The sequence below is a fragment of the Chiloscyllium punctatum genome, chromosome 5, assembly GCF_047496795.1.
Source record: "Chiloscyllium punctatum isolate Juve2018m chromosome 5, sChiPun1.3, whole genome shotgun sequence".
NCBI lineage: Eukaryota > Metazoa > Chordata > Chondrichthyes > Orectolobiformes > Hemiscylliidae > Chiloscyllium > Chiloscyllium punctatum.
Window position 1 is genome coordinate 21021976 of NC_092743.1, and position 21729 is coordinate 21043704.

At 37.8% G+C, this 21729-nt stretch overlaps 1 protein-coding gene across 1 annotated transcript in view; it reads right to left on the reverse strand.

The window, feature by feature from the left end:
• Window positions 1–1002: 1002 nt before the first annotated feature.
• Window positions 1003–21729, reverse strand: part of ago2 (argonaute RISC catalytic component 2) — an 89460-nt gene continuing 68733 nt past the window's right edge. Inside the window, exons 16-19 of the mRNA XM_072569896.1 lie at window positions 18023–18157; window positions 17123–17224; window positions 11440–11639; window positions 1003–8567 (exon numbers count right to left, since the gene is read on the reverse strand). Coding sequence (XP_072425997.1) covers window positions 8459–8567; window positions 11440–11639; window positions 17123–17224; window positions 18023–18157 — 546 coding nt within the window. The 3' untranslated portion in view covers window positions 1003–8458. The remainder of the gene's footprint in view (window positions 8568–11439; window positions 11640–17122; window positions 17225–18022; window positions 18158–21729) is intronic.

A 21729-nucleotide genomic window follows, 5' to 3' on the forward strand; every position in this document is an offset into this window, starting at 1 on the left:
AAGAAATTACAGAGACAAGAGGAGAAACATGTTTCATGCAGTGAGTATTTACGATCAAGGAATTCAAGAGGGAATTAGATTATTATCTAAACAGAAAGAATATGTATGGCTATGGAGTGAAGATGGAGAAATGGCATTTGGAAAATTATTTATTTAAAGAGCTAATGCAGATATCATAGGCCAAATGGTGGACTCCTTTTCTATAGAAATGCTGATTTAAACACTTTAAAACATCATATAACTGCCATTACAAATAGCACAAATTCAGATCATAAACATATGGAGTTTCATTTATGATTTTTAAATTTGTTCATGGAATGTGGTTAGGCCAGCATTTACTGCCCAACCCTAGTTGCTCAGAGGACAGTGAAGAGATGGTCACATTGCTGTGGGTCTGGAATACCCTCCCTGAAATGACATTAGTGAACAAGATAGGTTTTTATGACAAACAGGAGTTGTATTACTGTCATTAGGCTAACTCTCTAATTTTATTCCAGGTTAACAAATGAAAAATGACAATGCAAACATTCAATTGCTGCAGACCGTACCCATCTTCACCAAATTAAAAACTCCATTATAGTACATGGTATGTTTAAAAAAAAAGTCATTGTAAAGTTACCATAGTCCTAGAGGACCACAGAGCTGCTCTTTCAGTAGACTGACGTGACTAGTAGTGGTTTAACCAGAGTGAGGGGAGAGGTTGAGAAGGAGGGCCAGTCATGATAACCTCAGCAGGAATTAAAACCACGCTGTTGGCTGCATAAGGAATGTTTCAGGGATTTATATTTTAGAACAAACAAAAACTAATGCATTGTATGAGTTAGATAGAAGGACACTTTCAGGAAATGGCAATTGTTTTATTTTACACAAAACTGAGTTTGTAACATGGTGCATGATATGTAGCAGTTTTCTTGGTGAGATTGTATAGTTGCAGTACTTATGAGGGCTGGGAAAACAGAAGACAGTATAACTAAAACTAATTTACCACTTGTGGGCAAGTAGTTAAAGATACAGAAGTTTATTTGTTAAGAAAATGATCATACCATACTGCTAGTCAAAAAAATTGATATCTTAGATTCACAAACTCATATAATGATACTTGTACATCATATTTCGTCAAATGTTTACAGCATAGTTATTCACCTCATTAAAAATATTGACTGAAAAAGGAATGGACAAATTTAACCTACAGGAAGTATTTACACAGCATTAGTAAAACAAACTGCAAGCAATGCAAATCCTCATTGCCACAGGAGTGTAAACTGCTCATTCAAGCGCAAATGGACCACAAACACTAGGTTAGGTAACAAACCTCACTTGTGCTGGTTAAAAATATTTAAAAAACGATTTGCATTCAGGATCAAGACCACCCTAGATTAAAACATGAAAGCATGAAAAAAAATTTACTGGAAGTCAACTTTGTGCCCAATTCTACCAGTGCCCAAAAAAAAGGAAATAAGCCAACATCTTAAAATGCAGTAGTTACAGAAGGTAGATGAGTTTGTGCAATTCAAAACAAAAAAAAGCAAAACAAAGAATACTCAAAACTTTATCAATGCAGCATATGTCAGGCTTTTGAGGTACTTGAAAATATTTTAAATCCTCTTTTGTATTAAGGATTTACAAGTAGCATTTTTTCTCTCTTCAAAACCATTGTCCCGATCACCTCGTTTTTCCTGCAAACAGCCGTCATATGGCATAAGTGACTGCTGAGAAAGTGCAACAATACTGATCATTCTATGCAGCATAAATAACGATGCTTTACATTTTCTCAAAATATATTAAGTTTTCAACCTATTTTGTTCATTTAAGCAGTTTACGTACAGTATAGTCATACACTGCTATTTAAGCCTGCCAGCAGATTTTGACATGCAATGGGATGATTACACAAGGCACAAAGAACAAAATAAAGCACTATCATCAACTTTCGAGGAAAACAGAACTGTCTGCCTAACTTTGCACCATTTTAAAATTAATTTTTAAAAACTAGGATGTATGTTTTGAAATGTTCTTTTGGTCTTCATTTTTTTGAACCAGGGAAATATGCCATTTCTTAATTAAAGTTGCAGCAACCAACAAATGTATTGAGGTAGGTCCAGATTCAAGAGCATGGGTCAAGATTGGGAAACAAAAGAAAAATGCAAACAACAGCCAGTTTTTTTTCCCAGCTGTCAGTGTCTCTTCCTCAAACTTGAAAATATAAATCACTCAATCTGCCAGCGGGAAGGTTTGGCTGGGAATGGCATATGTGGTTTTGAGGCAGAAGAAGTAGGTCAAGGTGACCTTAATACAGATGAAAAATCTAAATGTCTTTTGTCTCCTTCTTGTGCAGTATGATAATAACTTATATTAAAGCAGTTTACCAAGCATTAATACAGAAATTTGATCCACATTTCTATGAAAGTAGAGGCCAAAGTAATAAAAGGGAGGCCAAAGTGTACACAATGTTGCACAGCCATCTTGGCACCAAGGTCACTTTCTATTCCCTCACAGAAGTAATAAATCTATGAAATATCACAAATTGTAGTTTTACTTCAAGATTTCAAGTGATCATTTAAACAAATAACAGTCTGTGAAACATCATTAATTCCTTAAGTGGCCTTACAGTTTGTTTTCCAATGTTTTGGTAGGTTCATTTTCATCAGAGGCAAACAGAAGACAGTTGACACATTTCAGATTATTTCTGAATTTTGGATATTTCCAAAGCACCTTTTCGTTTTTGCATGATAGCTTGATTGAGGATATGTCTTTTGCATTAGTTTTTCTTCTTTAAGTGTACAGTGACATGTTATGGACAATCTGCTTAACATGGTTTGGCTGCTCAAACCTTCTTAAAAAATAGTATTTTCTAAACAAACAGATTGGAGGTTTTAGATGATGACTCTGCGACTACACAATCTGATTTGTCTTGCATCAACGCAAGAAACTTTAAAGCTTTTAGGAGGAAATGACAGATCAATAACTCAATGCTTAAGCTCACAAACCAAAACAAAACTGGCAGCACGATGGTTCTGAACAGAGCAGAAAGCACAAGATCTAGACCTACCTGCAAGACTACCAGTTTCTCATAAATGACAACCAGCAAAAACCCCAATGCAAAATTATTCAACTACAAAGAATAGAAATCACAGCAAGGTCAAAGATGATGTCATCTTATATGTTAACATTAGTAATATAACACAAGGCTGTATACATTCTACATAGAATAGCCTTGGGATCTTCAAGTGGACTTATCCCAGGATCATAAATGGACTCCTCGATTTCTCTACATTTCAGAAAAGATTTGTTGCCATTGCTTCTCAAAATTAAAGTATGCCATTAGGATGATCCCAAATTAGCACTACAGTTTATTTCCACTGATAATGCTCAGAATAATTTACCTTTTATTTAAAATACGGACATGTTTCTGAAAGTTTTCATCTACACTCAGAAATGTAAGAATGCATCATTTAAAATATTTAGGAAAACTAATTGATTCGACAATTGACTTTCGTTCGCAGAGAACGAGTGAATGTATGTTAGTTTTAACAATTTTAAGTTAAACACATTATCAGCTTGACTGACTATATCCCAGTTATCTGCATACTAAAGAAATATTTCATGTCTTGCACCTTCTAAATTTCCTGGGAGCTTTATAGGTCTATAGTCCCCTGTTGCTTTCTCAGTGACAACGCATTGACTAATTAAAGTCAACCAATCAACATTCCTTCTTCCTGCAAATTGTGATTGTTTGAAGTAGACATTCTAGCATCTGCCCCAATGACAACACGAAAAGAGGTTCTGACAACCTGCCTCTCCCGTCAGCAATATTCAAGCTCTGTATTTACTCTATTGGAAAGTAAGGGGTTTGACTATTTTTTACTGAAGCATTGTGTAGAACAAACAACAAGATTGATCAGATAAATAAAAGTCAGATTTCCAAGTTTATAATTTAGATGCTGTCAACTTTTCACTTAGAATTACAATATGTTAATTAGAATTACAATAAACTTCAATATGTTAATCTAAAAGTTTAAACCTTTGAAAATACAAAAGAAAGGCCTTTATTGCTAATATCCTTGGGTGTTTTCATTGTTGACAGTGGATTTCGGCTGCAGATAAGTTAAATCTTGTGAAATAAGAGTACATTTCCTGGGCATTCACTATTATATATTTCTAGTATATTAGTACGCATTAGTTGGGTGGATAAGACTAGAAAACAAAGCACAAAAATTCTCTTGCAACCACATAAAAGATGCAGCTTATTTTTAGCACCTCAGCAAACCTTGTGAAAAGTGCACTATAAGTATGTTTCACACACTGCTTGATCAGTGTTTGAAATTACAAATATGTCATGCAGTGGAGCTACTGAAGCTAGAAATTGCAATCTATAAAGATATCCTTTACAAAACAAGCATGGGCATTTTGAGAAAAGATGATTTTTGTTTTGAAGAAAGGCCACGCAGGCTGGATATTGTCCTTCGTATAAAGACTCTCAAAAGAGAGACAGTACATAGTGTTCACAAAGACAGTAACCTCACTAACTTACAGGTGCTTATTTAATATACCTCAGAGGTCACTATGCTTCTTAACTGTCACAGCCAAGAGCTGGCAAGCATCTTACAAGAAAGAAATACAAAAGAAAATTCTGCAGTGAACTGATATCATTTTAACTTTGTCATTAGTTTTTTTTAGTTTACTGGGTAGTTTACATTGAAGTTTACAAAATTATTTACAAGCATTAATATTTCTCAATTATGCACAAGTACATTTACAATAAAAATGCTAATGGTTTTTAAAATTCCCATGGTGAATTCTGCTACATGCTTAAAATACTACACTGTTTTACACTCTAGCTGCTTCTCTACAATTTTTTTTAAAAACAGATTACCAGAATAATTATCCCAGTTGAATGTTGGCCACCAATGGCAGTAACTAATAAGGCAGATTTAATCAGCCAATTGCAGCACCAATTATTTCTCAAATGGCAGTGACTGCAATACATTTTCACAAAGAGCTGCTACTATCCATTGATCACAGCATTTTATTGTTATTCATTGTCTCCGATTTATTGTCGTTATGACTGTCAATGTATAGCACAAGAACAGAGAATATAGGGGCCAGTTCACAGTAGCACCCATAACTTTGAAGCAAGGTGTAAACTTTTTGTAGTGCTGGTTAGAGATTGCTTAATAGCTAAGGACACTTTAATAACCAAATCTGCCCCAAAAAGCGGAACAGAGATACGTATCTAAGGATTGTCCAGTTCTAAATAAACAGCCCAACCTACTCATCCAACTGTAGGCAATGATGAAAAAAACGCAAAAAGAAATAATGATTTATGGCTATGTATAACTATGTATGGCTATGTAATTTGTAAAGCTGCCATAATTTGCTTGTGAATTTATTTTTTAAAACAGATTACAAAATAAGCTGAGTTGGAAGTCACCAAATAAGTGCATTAGTCAATGTGTTAATAAAAAGCAGAACAGATAGAATCACTACAATGTGGAAGCTGGTCATTTGGCCCATTGAGTCCACACCAACTCTCCACACAGCATCCCACCCAGACCATCCCCTACCCTATTCCCTGTAACCCCACATTTTCCATGGCTAATTCACCCAGTTTGCACATCCCTCGACGCTATGGGCAATTTAACATGGCTAATCCACCTGACCTGCACATCTTTGGACTGTGGGAGAAAACTGCAGCACCCAGAGGAAACCCATGCAGACGTGGGGAGAATGTGCAAACTCCACACAAACAGTCACCCAAGGTGGAACTGAACACACATTCCTGGTGCTGAGAGGCAGCAGTGCTAACCACTGAACTACTGTGCTGCCCATTAGATGGAATGAAACAATTTGAAATACAATAGAACATTGCTATTGAAGATTTTTCAATAAAACTTTTCCTTGAACTCAATCAATAAACAGAGCAGCTCAAATAAGATAAACCTTTGGTTCAGAGCTTCTGTCTGGTCTATAAATTTGAAGTTCAATCATACACTTAAAAACAAAATTAAATGAATGTCAACTACTGCTTCATCAGATTATCATGCTGATTTTAGTATGCTTAGAAGGGATTAAGTTCTAACATCAGCTCACCCCCACCTCTATTCCAATGAAATAATCCCTTATTTCCATGATTAAGTTTTTATAAACATCCTTCCTAATTCTGACATAGTATTTCATCATTGTAAAAGAAGTGCAGTCTTTAAAGCCCTGAGTATCCGTCATGCTGTTACTACTTACTATATTGTCACTTATTTTAATTGCCAGATTGGTAGCCCTGTATATTTGAAATTACATTGCAATCCACCATGGGGATTTTCATGGACATTCATACATGTTCTTTGGCCAATGAACTAATTAGCTATATTCAATCTTTCTGAAAAGGATCCCCTCTCCTTTATCAGCCAATTTACACAACTGTTAATTGGCAGGAAACCTAAATAGATATGTCAGTTGAGACTCAGCCTTGAATGTGGGTATCCCAAGTAGGAAAATTGAATGCGTTAGTGTTGTAACCAATGAATGTCACAAAGACATTGCTATACTTGCACAGATTTTTCACAACTATTCAGAAGTCTCATTAGAACTATTTCAGAACTGAAAATTGATACACTTACTGTGTCCTTTGCTACATCCATTCCTTAAACTGTTTTAGAATAAGTAGAAAAGAATTATATGATTCCATAAGAAGCATTAGGAGAACATGTAACTTGCCATTTTTTTTAGAAGCATAGCTCATTACTTTTTCAGTAGACATTTCATAAATAAAAAGGTTTTAAAAAATATTGAAGACTTGTTTGGCAAAATATGCCCATTTTTGTAATGCAATTTGCAACATTACCATCCTTGTATACAAACATACCATGTAGCCAAATACAGAAACAGCTGAAAACAATTTATCGAACATTTCTGCAATAGACTTACCTATATCTATATCATGTTATTACTTAACTTCAAACGCAAAAGTTTATCCTGAAGATCTATGTAAAATATGGTTTTTATTCATGGCCACATATGTAAGTTGTTAACACTGTAATTTATGCTGGTTATGCCTTCCAAGAGATTTGAACATTTGAAGGGTTGAGGTATATAAAACTGGATACTTTATACAATGCTTTGAGTCAGAAGTGCATATAGGCCACTGAAAAGATGTTGTATATAATCATAAAAAGGTTTGGCTTCAATCTCGGGATGGATTTTAATCCAGGAATTAATTTACATCAATTAGATGACTACCATTACAAAAATGCTTGCCTCGTGGCAAAAATCTAGCACCATCTTTGAACTGCTTTGCCAACATAACAGTGGCATGTCCTCATTCTGTTTTTGCTGCACGAGAATAACCACGAGGTAGTTAAAATTTACTTCATGCTAAAAAGTTTCAATTTCAATAGTTCTCATCTGACTGACCGTACTAACTGAATTCAAATTGATGAAGTGATAGTCATGATAACCCTTATATTAACATGATGCCAAGCCACAGTAGTGGCTGACCAGACAACCACAGCATAAAAATGTCACTTTTGCATCACTGATGTATCGTCTCGAGATCTGAGAACTAAACAATTGCAGCATCTTACAAAAATATTAAGAGCTCAATATATAAAATAGTAGTGCCCATCTGTTCTTGTTATGTTTTATAGATTGTCTCCAAAGATTAATTGCTTCAAACGCACACACCAATATTTTCTACTAAACACATCTTAAAAAGAGACTGCATTCCTTCTGTTAATAGTCATAGATGACATCTCAGAACTGAGAAAGTCAAACTGATACAATATATTGCCTGCACAAAAAGGAAAAGCACTAGTTCTTCATAAACTTGCTTTCAGTGTTAAAAGACTTTTTCCCCATACCCACTCAAGATGGCCATGCTTCACAGTACTGTATTACAGTAGTCTTCACTGAATTCACTGGATAAAACTCCAGATATAATAAAAGGAATGCTGTTGATGTTCAATTCCGAGTTTCAAAATTCTGCCATTTGAAGCCAACAGTCGGGATTACTATGTCTTTAAAGACTCAAACCATCCTTAAAATTCTTCCACAATTTTGCAGTCCTAAACAACCACCATTAAATATGCTGCTGCAGCATATTATAATGTTTCCACCAAATATATATTTTCTTGTTCTACCTACAACAGCCTCCAGTCTAGTTTTAACTAACAAGATTAGGTTGCAGTTATTTAACTTCAATTCGTGACTATATATATCAAGACATCTATTACAAGCCTCCTAATATTCCCTGTTGTTGCTGTTCAAAGAAAGATTTACAGGTGATTTGATTCATACATTAACAGCCAGGTCACATTTTACCTCATAGCTGAAAGAGACCTGCAAGGTACCGCAATGTACACAGCAACAGAAACACATTAACTGCACGTTCGTCACTACACTGCCTGGAAAATGCAGCCGGTCTGGTCTTAGCCCGGCTCTGTTCAGAAATCCCAACTGAGGACACCTGTCAAGCAAAATACATAGTACGCAGAGTGTCCTGGTGAACCTGTACTGCTTTAGCCAAAGCCTGCTGATCCCGGCCGTTACTCTGGCCAGATGTATGACTCCCTTCAGCACTGAAAAGGATAGAAAAGAGCAAGATTAGTTTAACTTGTCATTCTATGCTTTACATAAAATTTACAGCACAGAAATGGGACACTGTTCAAAACTAGTTCATGCACTTGACAAATCTGACACCTTACTTCATCAAACTGCATCGAGCACAACCTTGTACTTTTTTTGGCCTTATTTACTTTTCCAGCTTCTCCTCTTAATGCTTCAGTGCTGTTTACCTCAATTGCATGGAGTAAGTTTTGTATTCTAACTGCTGTCTGGGACAAAGAAAAATATTCTGAATTACTTTCAAAATTTTTTAGTAACCATCATTTGATGGTAAGGGAAGGAGGAGGAACTAAAAAGGGTATTTATACCAGGAATCAGGCAAAATAGCTGAGGTTTCTTTACCAAAGACAGAGATACAATCCAGGCCATGGTGACATAACAGGGAAGATTTAAAATTGATAAGGCAGAAGTGTTGGGTAGACTATAAAGTTAACAAGGCACCAAGGACTTTGAAGGAAGTGAAAGTGGAATTTGCAGGGACACTGGTCACAATCTTTCAGTCTTCCCTAGACTCAGGAGAGGTGCCAGTTGACTTCAGAATCATAAACATTATGGCCTTGTTCAAGAAAGGTTCAAGTACAAGCCCAGCAATTACAGACCAGTTCAATTTCAGTGGTGGGAAGTTGGGTTGGTTAGAAAGAACATTGATTTCTAAAAGGGAAATGATGTGTAATTAACTTGGTGTATTTTGAAGAGGTAATAGAAAGGTTTAATGAGGGCAATGCTGTTGATGTGGTGTATGTAGATTTTCAGACAGCATTTGATACAGTGTCACACAACAGAATTGAGCAAAGTTGTATGTCATTAAATTAATAAATCAGTACCAACTTGGATAAAAACAAAAACTGGCTGAGTGATCGGAAACATTTTTTTCAGGAAGTAGACTAGTAGAGGAGTTTCGTCAGGGTCGATACTTTGACACATGCTTTTCCTGATTTTTGTTAATGATCTGGATCTTGGTATTTCGAGGCAACTTCAAAGTTCACAGGTGACATAAAACTAGGAAGTGAAAACTGTGAAGAGGACTGTGTAAACTGTAGAAGGACACAGACGAGTTGGTGGATTAGGCAGACGGATTTCAATGCAGTAAAGTGTGAAGTGTTTTTTGGTTGGAAGAATATTGAAAGACAATATAACATTAGACGTACAATTCTAAGGGTGGGGGGTGGGGTATGGGAGCAGAGGGACTTCGGGTCTACAGATCATTGAAAGCGATTAGACAGGTAAAGAGAGCAGTAAGGAAAGCATGTAATTTCCTTGGTTTCACAGAACAGCACAGGAGGCAGATATTCGGCTCAGCTGGTCCATGCCAGTATTCATGTTCCATTCAAAGATCCTCTGATCTCTGCATTTGCTCAGTCTATCAGTATTTCTTTCTCTTCCTTTCTCCTTTCTGTATTTACCTAGCTTCTCCTTAAATGAATCTATATGATCCGCCTAAAATAAACTCTATGGTTGAGTTCCACATTCCCATCACTTGCTGGGTGAAGAGGTTTCTAAAAATGGATGATTAGCATTTTAAAAAAATTTGTTGCCCCAACTACCCTATGTAAACCCCTTTCGAATTCAGAGCCCTTCCAAACCCTGAGTCACCCTTCCTGATTGTAGAGAACAGAGGTCCAGTCAGTTCAGTTTCTCCAATGAACATTAAACTGATTGATTCTGGCACCATGTTTATTGAACTACCCTTATTCACATTTCTGTCTTTTGCTTGTTGTGAGACCATGATAATTCACCCAGAAAGGCATGTGGGACTTTTTCAATCTCTACCAGCAGTCATTTCCATGATGAAAGATCATGGGCCTGAAACGTCAATGTTATTTACACATGCTACTACTAGACTTGCTGAGTATTTTCAGCATTTTCTGTTTTTATTTCAATTTTCCAGTACACTCTGCATTTTGCTTTTGTCCAGGTGTCAAATGCTCTGAAGAACCTCTTCAGATCCATCCCAAGTTTAACTGTTTAAACCTTTTTTTCAAATATTTGCTCATGAGACAGGGGGTGTGTTGTCCTGGAGAAAGTGGTGGCATGTTTCTTAGATCTCCTCAATTCGAGGGACACTCAGCGTTGTTAAGAACGGAGATCCAGGATGGTGACCCAGTGATAGTGGAAGAATAGCGACACAGGTGTAAGTCAGAATGGTCGGTGGTTTGGAGGGGAAGTTACAAGTGGTGGTCTCGCATCTTCTACTTTTGAACATGTAGGTGATAGAGGCCACAAAGCATTGGCGAATTATTATTGCCCATCATATAGATGGGGAACACAGCAGTGAAGCAAGTGAATGTTGAAAGTGGTGGATAGGGTGCCAACCAAGCGAGCTGCTTTATCCTGCAGCTGCATTCCCGTTGATTAAGTTCACCGTATTGCATCACACTCTGAAGTGTACTTTGTAGATGGGGTGGGTAGGCTTTGGGAGGCACAACAGGATTTACCCACTGCAGAATTCATAGCTTCTGATGTGTTTTTGTAGCCAAAGAATTCATATGGCTAGTCCAATTCAGTTTCTGGTCAATGGTAAGCGCCAGGATATTGACAGCGAGGAAATTAGTGATGGTAATGCCATCAAGGGACAACAATTAGAATCTCTACATCACATGGTCCTAGTTTAATCTGGTGATATTCCAGATTTATCATTTCCACTCATGACACTAATTTATGTGCTCTCTAAAGTAGTTTCTCAGCGATGTTGTTCCAAGGCAAGCACATTAAAGTTTTTCCAGCCTTTTCTTGAAGTTTAGACCCTCAACTCTAACAGATCAGCTTCTGGAGCACAAAATTCACAGCTGAAACAAAACAGTCAAAGTCTCAAAAGTGTTTTCATACCTGTCATGCTCCTTGTCCACCAAATGGTATCTGGCACGGAAAGCTACCAAATGAGCATAATAGGCTGGAGCTGGGATGGATACTGACCGCGTACATCTGACATACGTGTGACAAAGTTGATATGTGAGGATCTGAAGTTCATCTGCATTGAAGCGATTATCATCCCAAAGAACATGGTAGTGAGATGGTCTGCTTGTCCCCTAGAAAATACAATTATTTACACTCATTTATAATTATTTTCAATTTCTTTCTTAAATAATGTAGAAATACAACGGTTAGAAAACAATCTGCTGATGCATTATCTTACGTATTATGTTGGAATCCCAACCAGAATATTAGCACCTATTCTGAAATGTCAAATTTGGGATTCTGATAATGATGTTTCATTAATGTCTTCAAAGGATGAAAAAAAAAGCACGATAGCATGTTTTCAGACACAATCACATGAATCAAACAGCATCTGACAGCTGTATAGCCGTCGATACTTCAGTAGATGGACAAATACTGGGATAAAATTACACATCTCTGACTCTATTTGCAAATTCAAAATAGGTTGGATCAAGGCTTTCAGTGACTGGTCTAACCATGCACAAATTTAAAATTTGACAGGTTTGGCAATTGGTTAGATTTCTCTTGTTATCAATCAAAACTCTCAAAATTCTATTAGAGCTCTTTTCAAACTACTTTTGTCTTCCAGAACTCCACCGTGTTTGCACTCTAGGAAACAGAGCACCCTTTAAATCAAATTGCCTGTTCAGGTTGACGTTAAAGTTGCAAACATTGTAGAGCAGAGTTTTCTCTTGATATCTTGACCAACATTTCTGCTCAACAAATGTCACTGAAGAGATTGGTTAGTCATTTATACTTTTAAAACATTGTTGCTGTCAATCAGCTATTGTACTCAAACTAGCTTGATGTCTGAAGTCCACAGAGACAAACTGATCTTCTTGATTAATATTTTCTTTGCAATATTACACCTCTTAAATGATGCATTGACCCAGAGTCAGTATCATAAACAATGATGTCACTGAATTAGTAATCCAGAGGTTGAGGTTAACGCTTGAGGGATCATGTTCAGGGCTCCTGGTAGAACTGAAACTAAATAAATAAAATCTGGAATACAAAATTCACTCAATTATAGCATCCATAAAGCTATGAACAATTGGAATAAAGACTCCTTTGGTTTACCAATCACTTTCAGAGAAAGAAATCTGCCATGATTTACACATGATTCCAGATCCACAGCATGTGGTTGACCTGTAACTTTCCTCTGAAGTGGCCTAGAAAGTCAGTTCAAGAACATTTCAGGATCGGCAAATGCTGGCTATATCCACATCCCATAAAAGTAATGTGAAAAAAACTGCGTAGTCAAAGCTAGAAATTTAGCTCTTTCAACCCTTTTCATTAAGGAAAATTTGGTCCATTCTGGAGACTTCATATCTTTGCCACAGATTCTATTTCCCTTCCTGCTACTGATGCAGGATAGATCAAACTGTTTAATCATTTTAAAAACAATCATTTTGCATCCACATCCTCCTATTCAATTTCATTGAAGCTTCAAAGCTTCTTTAGAACTTGTGGTAATCATTTTTGGGATTTGGACTACTAGAGGTAGAGGGATTTTGGATAATTCTATTTGTTTTTTGAAAGAAAGGTTAGAAAACATGTTTAAATCGCTGTTCCAAATTGATCAGTTACAAGACAACATGTGACTGCATATGCTTGGGAGAATCCCTATGTGTTAAAGGATCAGATGTTTATACTACTGAGTTTCTGCCAGGCAAAGTTTTTTTTTAGTTTTATGGCAATTGTTTTAGTTTTGACTTTAGAATAGAAGGTTCAAAGTTAGTTCAGAAGAACTCAGTTCTGTTCAGAAGTAAACAGTTCTCTCCTAACACAGCAGAGTTTCACAGTTCAATTCAGGGGAACCAGTCACCTTAGTGGCACCTTGCCTGAAACTACCAAAACAGGAAAGTTTGAATAAAAATAGAACATAGAATGTTACATCGCAGTACAGGCCCTTTGGACCTCGATATTGCGCCGACCGGTGAAATTAATCTGATGCTCATCTAACCTACACCATTCCATTATTATCCAAATATATGTCCAATGCCCTTAACATTGATGGGTCTACTATTGTTGCAGGCAGACTGTTCCACGCCCCTACTACTTTGAGTAAAGAAACTACCTCTGATATCTGTCCTAAATCTACCACCACTCAATTTAAAGTTATGTTCCCTCGTGTTAGCCTTCACCATCCGAGGAAAAAGGCTCTGACTGTCCACCCTATCTAACCCTCTGATTATCTTATACATCTCGATTAAGTTACCTCTCAACCTTCTTCTTTCCAATGAGAACCGCCTCAGTTCCCTCAGCCTTTCCTTTTAAGATCTTCCTTCCATACCAGGCAACATCCCAGTAAATCTCCTCTGAACCCTTTCCAAAGCTTCCACATTCTTCCTATCATCCAGTGACCAGAACTGCATGCAATACTCCTGGTGGTACCTTACCAATGTCTTGTACAGCTGCAACATGACCTTGTGGTTCTGAAACACAATCCCCCTACCAAGAAAGGCCAACACACCATATGCCTTCTTAACAACCCAATCAACCTGGGTGGCAACTTTCAGGGATTTATGCACCATGACACAAAGATCTCTCTGGTCATACACACTGATAAGAGTTTTACCATTAGCACAGTACTTTGCATTCCTGTTATTTATTCCGAAGTGAACTAGCTCTCACTTTTCCCCATGAAATTCCATTTGCCACTTCTCAGCCCAGCTTTGCATCTTATCCATGTCCCTCTGTAACCCACAACATCCTTTGGCATTATCCACAACTATTACCTTAGTGTCATCTGCAAATTTACTAACCCATCCTTCTACACCCACCTCTAGATCATTGTGGCACACCACTGGTAACTGAGCTCCAGGATGAACATCAACCACCAGCCTCAGTCTTCTTTCAGCTAGTCAATTTCTGATCCAAACCGCTAAATCACTTTCAATCCTGAAACTTTGTATTTTGTGCAATAGCTTATCGTGTGGAATTTTATCAATGCCCTACTGAAGTCCATATACATCCCATCAACCATCTTACCTTCATCCACCTGTTTTGTCACCTTCTCGAAGAACAGGAAGGGTTTGGAGGGACATGGACCAGGTGCTGGCAGATGGGACTAGATCGGGTTGGGATATCTGGTCAGCATGGATGGGTTGGACCAAAGGGTCTTTTTCCATGCTGTACATCTCTATGACTTGATAACTCAACAAGGTTAGTGAAGGCACGATCTACCCTTGATAAAACCGCGTTGACTATCCCTAATCAAATTATTCCTTTCCAGATGATTATAAATCATATCTCTTATAACCTTTTCCAACACCTTACCCAAAAGTGAAGTAAGGCTCACACGCCTACAATTACCAGAGTTGTCCCGACTCTCCTTCTTAAACAAGGGAACAACATTTGCTATCCTCCAGTTTTCTGGCACTACTTCTGTTGACAATGATGACAAAGATTGAAGCCAAAGGCTCTGCAATCTCCTCCCTGGCTTCCCAGAGAATCAGAGGATAAATCCCATCTGGCTCAGGGGTCTTACCTATTTTCAGATCTTCCAAAATTGCTAAAATCTCCTCTTTGCCAACCTCAATCCCATCTAATTTGTAGCCTGTATCTCCATATTCTCACTAACATTGCCCTTTTCCAATGTGAATACTGACAAAAATATTCGTTAAGCACTTCCCCTATGTCCTCAGAGTCCATATACAACTTTCCACTACCTTTGATTGGCTCTAATCTTACCCTAGTCATACTTTTATTCTTGATATACCTATAAAAGGCCTTAGGGTTTTCCTTGATTCTATTCACCAACAACTTCTCATGTCCCTTCCTGGCTCTTCTTAGCTCTCTCTTTAAGATCTTTTCTGGCTAACTTATAACTCTCAAGCTCCCCGAGCCTTCACACCTTATCTTCTCATAAGCCTTCTTTTTCCTCTCGACAACAGCTTCAACATCTTTAGTGAACCATGGCTCCCTCTCTCAACAACTACCTCCCTGCCCGATAGGTATATACTTATCAAGTTCAAGTTCAATCTTAAAATTGTTAGAACTGAGAAGGTTTAGGCCATCACAATGTGAAAGGTTCATTCCAACAGATTGCAAACTAATTGTAAAAACAGTCTCAAAGAGAAACAAACTGAAAATTATCAGATAAATAAATATTTAAAGCTGCAAAAGAAGTAATATTTCCCTGGCTATTGAGTTTCTATAATAAGGTAGTGCTGGAAAACAGACTGAAAATTTGTATTGGTGTTTGTGTTAATGGTTTATTATCAAGCTGCCGTTTTCTCTCCTTTAGCGCAGTAAAGTTATGTTTTAGATTAGATACTCTACAGTATGGAAACAGGCCCTTTGGCCCAAGTCTACACCGACTCTCTGAAGAGTAACCCACCCAGACCCATTCCCCTACCCTATATTTACCCCTGACTTATGCATCTAATATTATGGGCAATTTAGTATGGCCAATTCACCTGGCTTGCATCTTTGGATTGTGGGCAGAAACCAGAGCACCCGGAGGAAACCCATGCAGACATGGGGAGAATGTGCAAACTCCAGATGGACAATCGCCCGAGGCTAGAATTGAAGCCGGGTCCCTGGCGCTGTGAGGCAGCAGTGCTAACCACTGAGCCACCCACAATTGTTATATTGAAAAAGAACATCTGCAGTGTCATGTGAATATGTTTCAGTGAGCAACCATGTAAACTAAATACAAAATTTAAAAATAAGCCAGGTTCCATTCTGGGATCTGACTTGTACAGTAATACATCAGTTGAGATCACATCACACTTAAGGCTTTCTGCACCGAGGTGCACATCAGTGTTCACTACCTGTCTTAGACCATTCACTACTGAAATCTTCAGCTATACTGACTTTTCCACAGCTCTTCTGATCTGCCTTCTACTCCACATGCTCTAACCCTCAATTTATCCAAAGATTCTGTTACCCATATTCTATGGTGTACCAATCACCCATCAATTATATCCCCATCCTAAATTAACTCTCCCAAAACCTTTAAGTTTCTTCTGATTAAATTCTTTCATGGTTCTGCTTCCTCACTCTTATAATTGCATCAATTAATTTCTTTAAACTTTGGCATATGGTGCATTCGTCACTCCCTTTGTCTAATAAACGGAAGTTATGACAATCCCACATGTCAGTTTCCTTACTTAAACAAGCTCTCTACCTGCTGTAACCACCTTCTACACAATCATCTTGATCAAGCTTGTAAGTCTCAAGCTTGGCTCAGCACTGCTTTTGCACCTTGTTTTCTTTTCAAATTAAAGATAATTGAGAAGTGCAAAATGATTATTATTTCAAAATCTGATTGATGTGGCACTTGGGAACATTCTGGCATATCCTACATGATTTCAGAAAAGGAAACAATCAATTACTTGCATATGCATGGAAGTGAAATGTTTCCACATCAAAATGCAAGTCTACAGGCAGAGGAGTGAAGAATTAATGAACTTTAACTATGCTCAGACACAAGCAGCATTTTGGATCACCTAAAGTTTACAGAATATAAGAGGAAGTGAGCTAGGAGCATACTTAAATTTGTAGCTAACAAAACTTGGATTGTTGGCTAATTGCCTTTGGGATTTTTGTTTTTTTTAAAACCTACCTGAATGCCAGCATGGCTGCACAGGTAAAAGTCAAATTCTGATGGGTGTGTTATTTTTGTATCCACCGTTGTGCCTGCTGGAATATTGCCACTTTTACCAACCTATAAACAAAAAGCAAAACTTGAGTGATTAATACAAATCAGCACAGGGTACAATGGAAAAAGCCAAGCCCAATGATAGTTTACAGAGTTGAATTTAAACTATTCATATACAACTTCTACCTTTTCCAGAGAATTCTGTAGATTGAGGATACAAGATTAAATAACTGGGATATCATCCCTTCTTTCCAGAGACCCCCCTTTCTATTAACTGAATGTTACTGCAATATTTAATAAAAGGTTACTGGTCTTCAAGACTCCTGGATGAAATCTTGCTGAATTTTTAAATGATGTCTGTCCCATACAGAGAAGTACTAATGCATATCTCAGAGATATATGGCCCAGTTAAATTTCACAGCCTGTCACGAGCACATTGAATGTGCTTTTAAGACCATATTGAATTATAAATTACTCACCATTATCTGCATGAAAATCTAGATTTTTTTTTCACCTCGCTAAAATCAAACTCTTCTTGTCACAGGGTCCCAGGGATTCTATTTCCCTTCTTGCCACTGGTTCAGGGTGGATCGAACTGTTTGATCATTTTGAGAACAATCCACAGCCTCCTATTCAACTTCACTTGAAGCTTCTAAAGATCTAAGCTTCCTTAGAATTTGTAGTGATAATTTTTGGGATTTGGATTAAGAATAAAGGCAGAGAGATTTTGGACAATTCATTTGTTTTTTTTAAAAGCAAGTTCAGAAAACATATTGAGATCACAGTTCCAAATTGATTGGTTACAACATTTGACTGCATACCACCATGAATCCAATTCATATTAAGATATTAAAACAAACAAACCCTTTCATTCTTGTCAGTACAGAAGAGTCTGGTGTGATGCCGTTTTTGAACTACAATAAAAGTAATGCCAGGTTGGTAGTCCTTTTCAAGCTTAATGCAGGCCTCTCGAATAGCTAGCAACTCATGATGGAGCACCTATGGAAGTAGTGCACAATCATGTTAGGGTTATTTGGAGAAACTGCAATAAAAATTTTGAAACAAAATACATCGATACAGGACATATAGATAAACAAATTCAAATAATTTATTTTGAACACAAAAACAGAATTCAAGTATAAAATTTATATGTGAGCAAAACTATGTGGTTGATGCCACCAATAGTTACTCTTTTCAAATCCAACAATTTTCCAATACCAACCAATCTAATTCTGTTTAAATTACAAAGCTTTCAAGCACATACTATTTCATAGTAGGTTAGAAAACTGACCTTGCATAAAGTACATTTAGCAGTCTATCAACATAAATAATTTGGTTTGATTTTTGAGGCTATAATTATCTGGTTCAACATTCCAAGAGAAAAAGCTCCATTAAAGGAATCTTTATAAATATTTCATTTTACACAGAAATTGTCTCACAGCAGTGTAAACACAAAGAATAACTACTTAATTTGATTGTTCTCTTTCCCACATTTTCTGCCCTATGTTCATTTCCATTCAATTTTTCTTCAGTTTTTAAAATTGAATTTTGTCTTTTGATCACATCTATTTGGGACAAGTAATATTTAAAAGCAGTGGAAAACTCAAAGACAGCCTTACATCTAAGTATGTATCATCATGTATCCCACAAATGACATCCTGGGGACTGGTCACCATTGACCAGAAACATAACAAGGACAACCAGAGAAAGGGCAAAGGCTGGATATATTTTGTAGATTAGCTCCTTTCAATCTTCTAAAGCCTCTCCACTACATGCCACTAATGGGGTTGGTGTATGAATACAAATGTGAGGTTGACACGGTTTGCGATTTTTGAAAAGATTTGTAGCTCAGGCAGAGGTTCAGTTTGTAAGTTTGCTCACTGAGCTGGCAGGTTTGTTTTCAGCCCATTTACCAACCTCTGAGAATCGGAAATGTATCACCCACCTTGAGACCAAAACACAAACAGAAAGCAGGCCAGAACTCCAACGCTTCATCATTGGAGGCTCACTGATGATGTTACCTAGCATGGTGACTAAACGTCTGAAAACAAACCTGCCAGCTCAGAAAGAAAATGTACAACCTTAATTCAACTGTCTATTCAAAATAGTTTACTTGCTCAGCACCTCATCTACTCATTCAAATATACATTCAGTCCACCACTGACACCACCATCTATAGAACCCATCACTAACACTGGCATTGGAAGTTATGTTTTACGTTGGAACAAATGAGATCGGAAGAAATGAACAAAGGATCCTAAAAAGAGAGGCCAATAATCCACTATAACAAGATCATTCCCTTCATCTTTTTTTTGTACATTTTCCCACGGAAGTAGAACACTCATGTTTATTACTGGTGCCAAGAGCTAATTAACAGAAAAACAGTAATTTTAAAGAAGTGAAACATATGACATGCAAAAGTAGAAGTGGTGTCACTTAATTAATTATGGATTCAGACACAACAGCAAGGAGTGACGATATCGTGCAAGGGTTGTCAAATGAGGCTTTGTGGGTAAATTTTAGGAATAAAAGGAGACAGTGACACTGTTAGTAGTATATTGTAGGCCCCAAACAGTCAGCAGGCAATTCAGAAACAGATTTAGCCAATTCACTAAATCATGTAAAAACAATAATATGGTAATATATTGGAGATTTCAACTACCCCAACATTAATTGTGATAAACGTGGCATAAAAAGGTTTAGAGAGGCAGATTTCTTGAAATGTATACAGAAGAACTTTATATAGCAACATGTAGACGGTTCAGAGCTGAACCTAATTCTGGGGGACAAAGCCAGACAGGTATTCAAGGTGACAATCGGGGAACATTTTATTGATAACAGCCACAATACCACAGAAAAGGAGGAAGACGGGTCTGCAAAAAAGTGTTTTAGATTGAGGTAAGACAGATTTAATTAAAACAGGACAGGATCTGGCCAAAATAGACTGGGAACAGTTATTTGACGGTATACCAACAGCAGACAGTAAGAGGCATTCAAACAAACGTATGGGGAGAGTACACACCCATGTTCCCTTTAGAGTGAAATGTCAGAGCAACATGCCCAAAGAACCCTGGATGTCTAGGAATATTTAGACAAGGAGGAAAAGAGAAGCTTTAAACAGGTACCAAGGGTGAAAATCATCAGAGGCCCTAGTGGAGTATAGAAAGTGCAGGGGGAAACTCAGGAAAGCAAGGAGGAGATCAAAGAGGATGCATGAAGAAAGAAGACAGGCAAGATTAGGGAGAATCCCACCATTCTACAAGCATATCAAGGGGGAAGAGAATAACCAGGGCAAGAGTTGGGCCCATTCGGAGACAGGGACATCTGTGCATTAAGTTGGAGGAATTGGTAAAGACTGGACAAGGAGGTTGCAAGCACAGAATTCAAGAAGATGAACTGTGAAGTTCTTGAGCAGATTGATACAAAAAGATGGAAGGTACTGAAAGTTTGAGCAGGTTTAAAAATGTCAAAGTCCCAGCTCCGGATGAGATGTATCCCACGCTGCTGCAGGAGCTAAGGGAGGAAGTAACAAGGGCTTTGACATGTATTTTTAAAATGGTCTCTGGGCACAAGATAAGGGCCAGAGGACTGAAGGACAGCTAATGTGATTCCACAATCCAAGAGGGGTGGTAGAAATAGACCAGGGAGACCGGCAAGTCTCACATCAGTGGTAGTAGGGAAAATATCAGAGAAAATAGTGAAGGAGAAAATTAAACTCCATTCAGAGTGAAGTAAGGTTTGATCAGGAATAGTCAGCATAGCTTTGTCAGTGGGAGATCATGTCTAACAAATCGGGATGAATTTTTTGAGTTGACCAAGTGTGGAAGATGATGGTGGGGCACTTAAGTTGTTTACACGGATGGCCTTTGGCAAGGTCCCACACGGGAAACTGATAAATAGTTAAAGGCTAGTGGAATTCAGGGTAACTGGGAAAGTTAGATCCAAAATTGGCTTAGTACCATGAGACATGGGGTGGTGACAGAAGGCTCTTTGTGTGATTGAAGCCCAGTGTGCAGTTGCGAACCAAAGGGATCAGTACTGGATTTCTTACTGTTTGTGATCTTTATAAGTGATGTAGATGATAAATACAGACAACATAGATTAGCTGGGCTGGTGACAATGAGGAAGGTGGTCTTAGGTTTAGATTAGATTAGATTACATTACATTACATTACAGTGTGGAAACAGGCCCTTCGGCCCAACAAGTCCACACCGACCTGCCGAAGCACAACCCACCCATACCTCTACATTTACCCCTTACCTAACACTACGGGCAATTTAGCATGGCCAATTCACCTGACCTGCACATCTTTGGACTGTGGGAGGAAACTGGAGCACCCGGAGGAAACCCACACAGACACGAGGAAAACGTGCAAACTCCACACAGTCAGTCGCCTGAGGCGGGAATTGAACCCGGGTCTCCGGCACTGTGAGGCAGCAGTGCTAACCACTCACAGGTTACAGTGGCAGATGGAATCTAACAAGGATAAGTGAGAGATGTTGCGCTTCGGAAGAAATAATGAGACAAGAAACTACTCAATGAATAGGAAGCTCAGAAGGAGGAGGATCTTG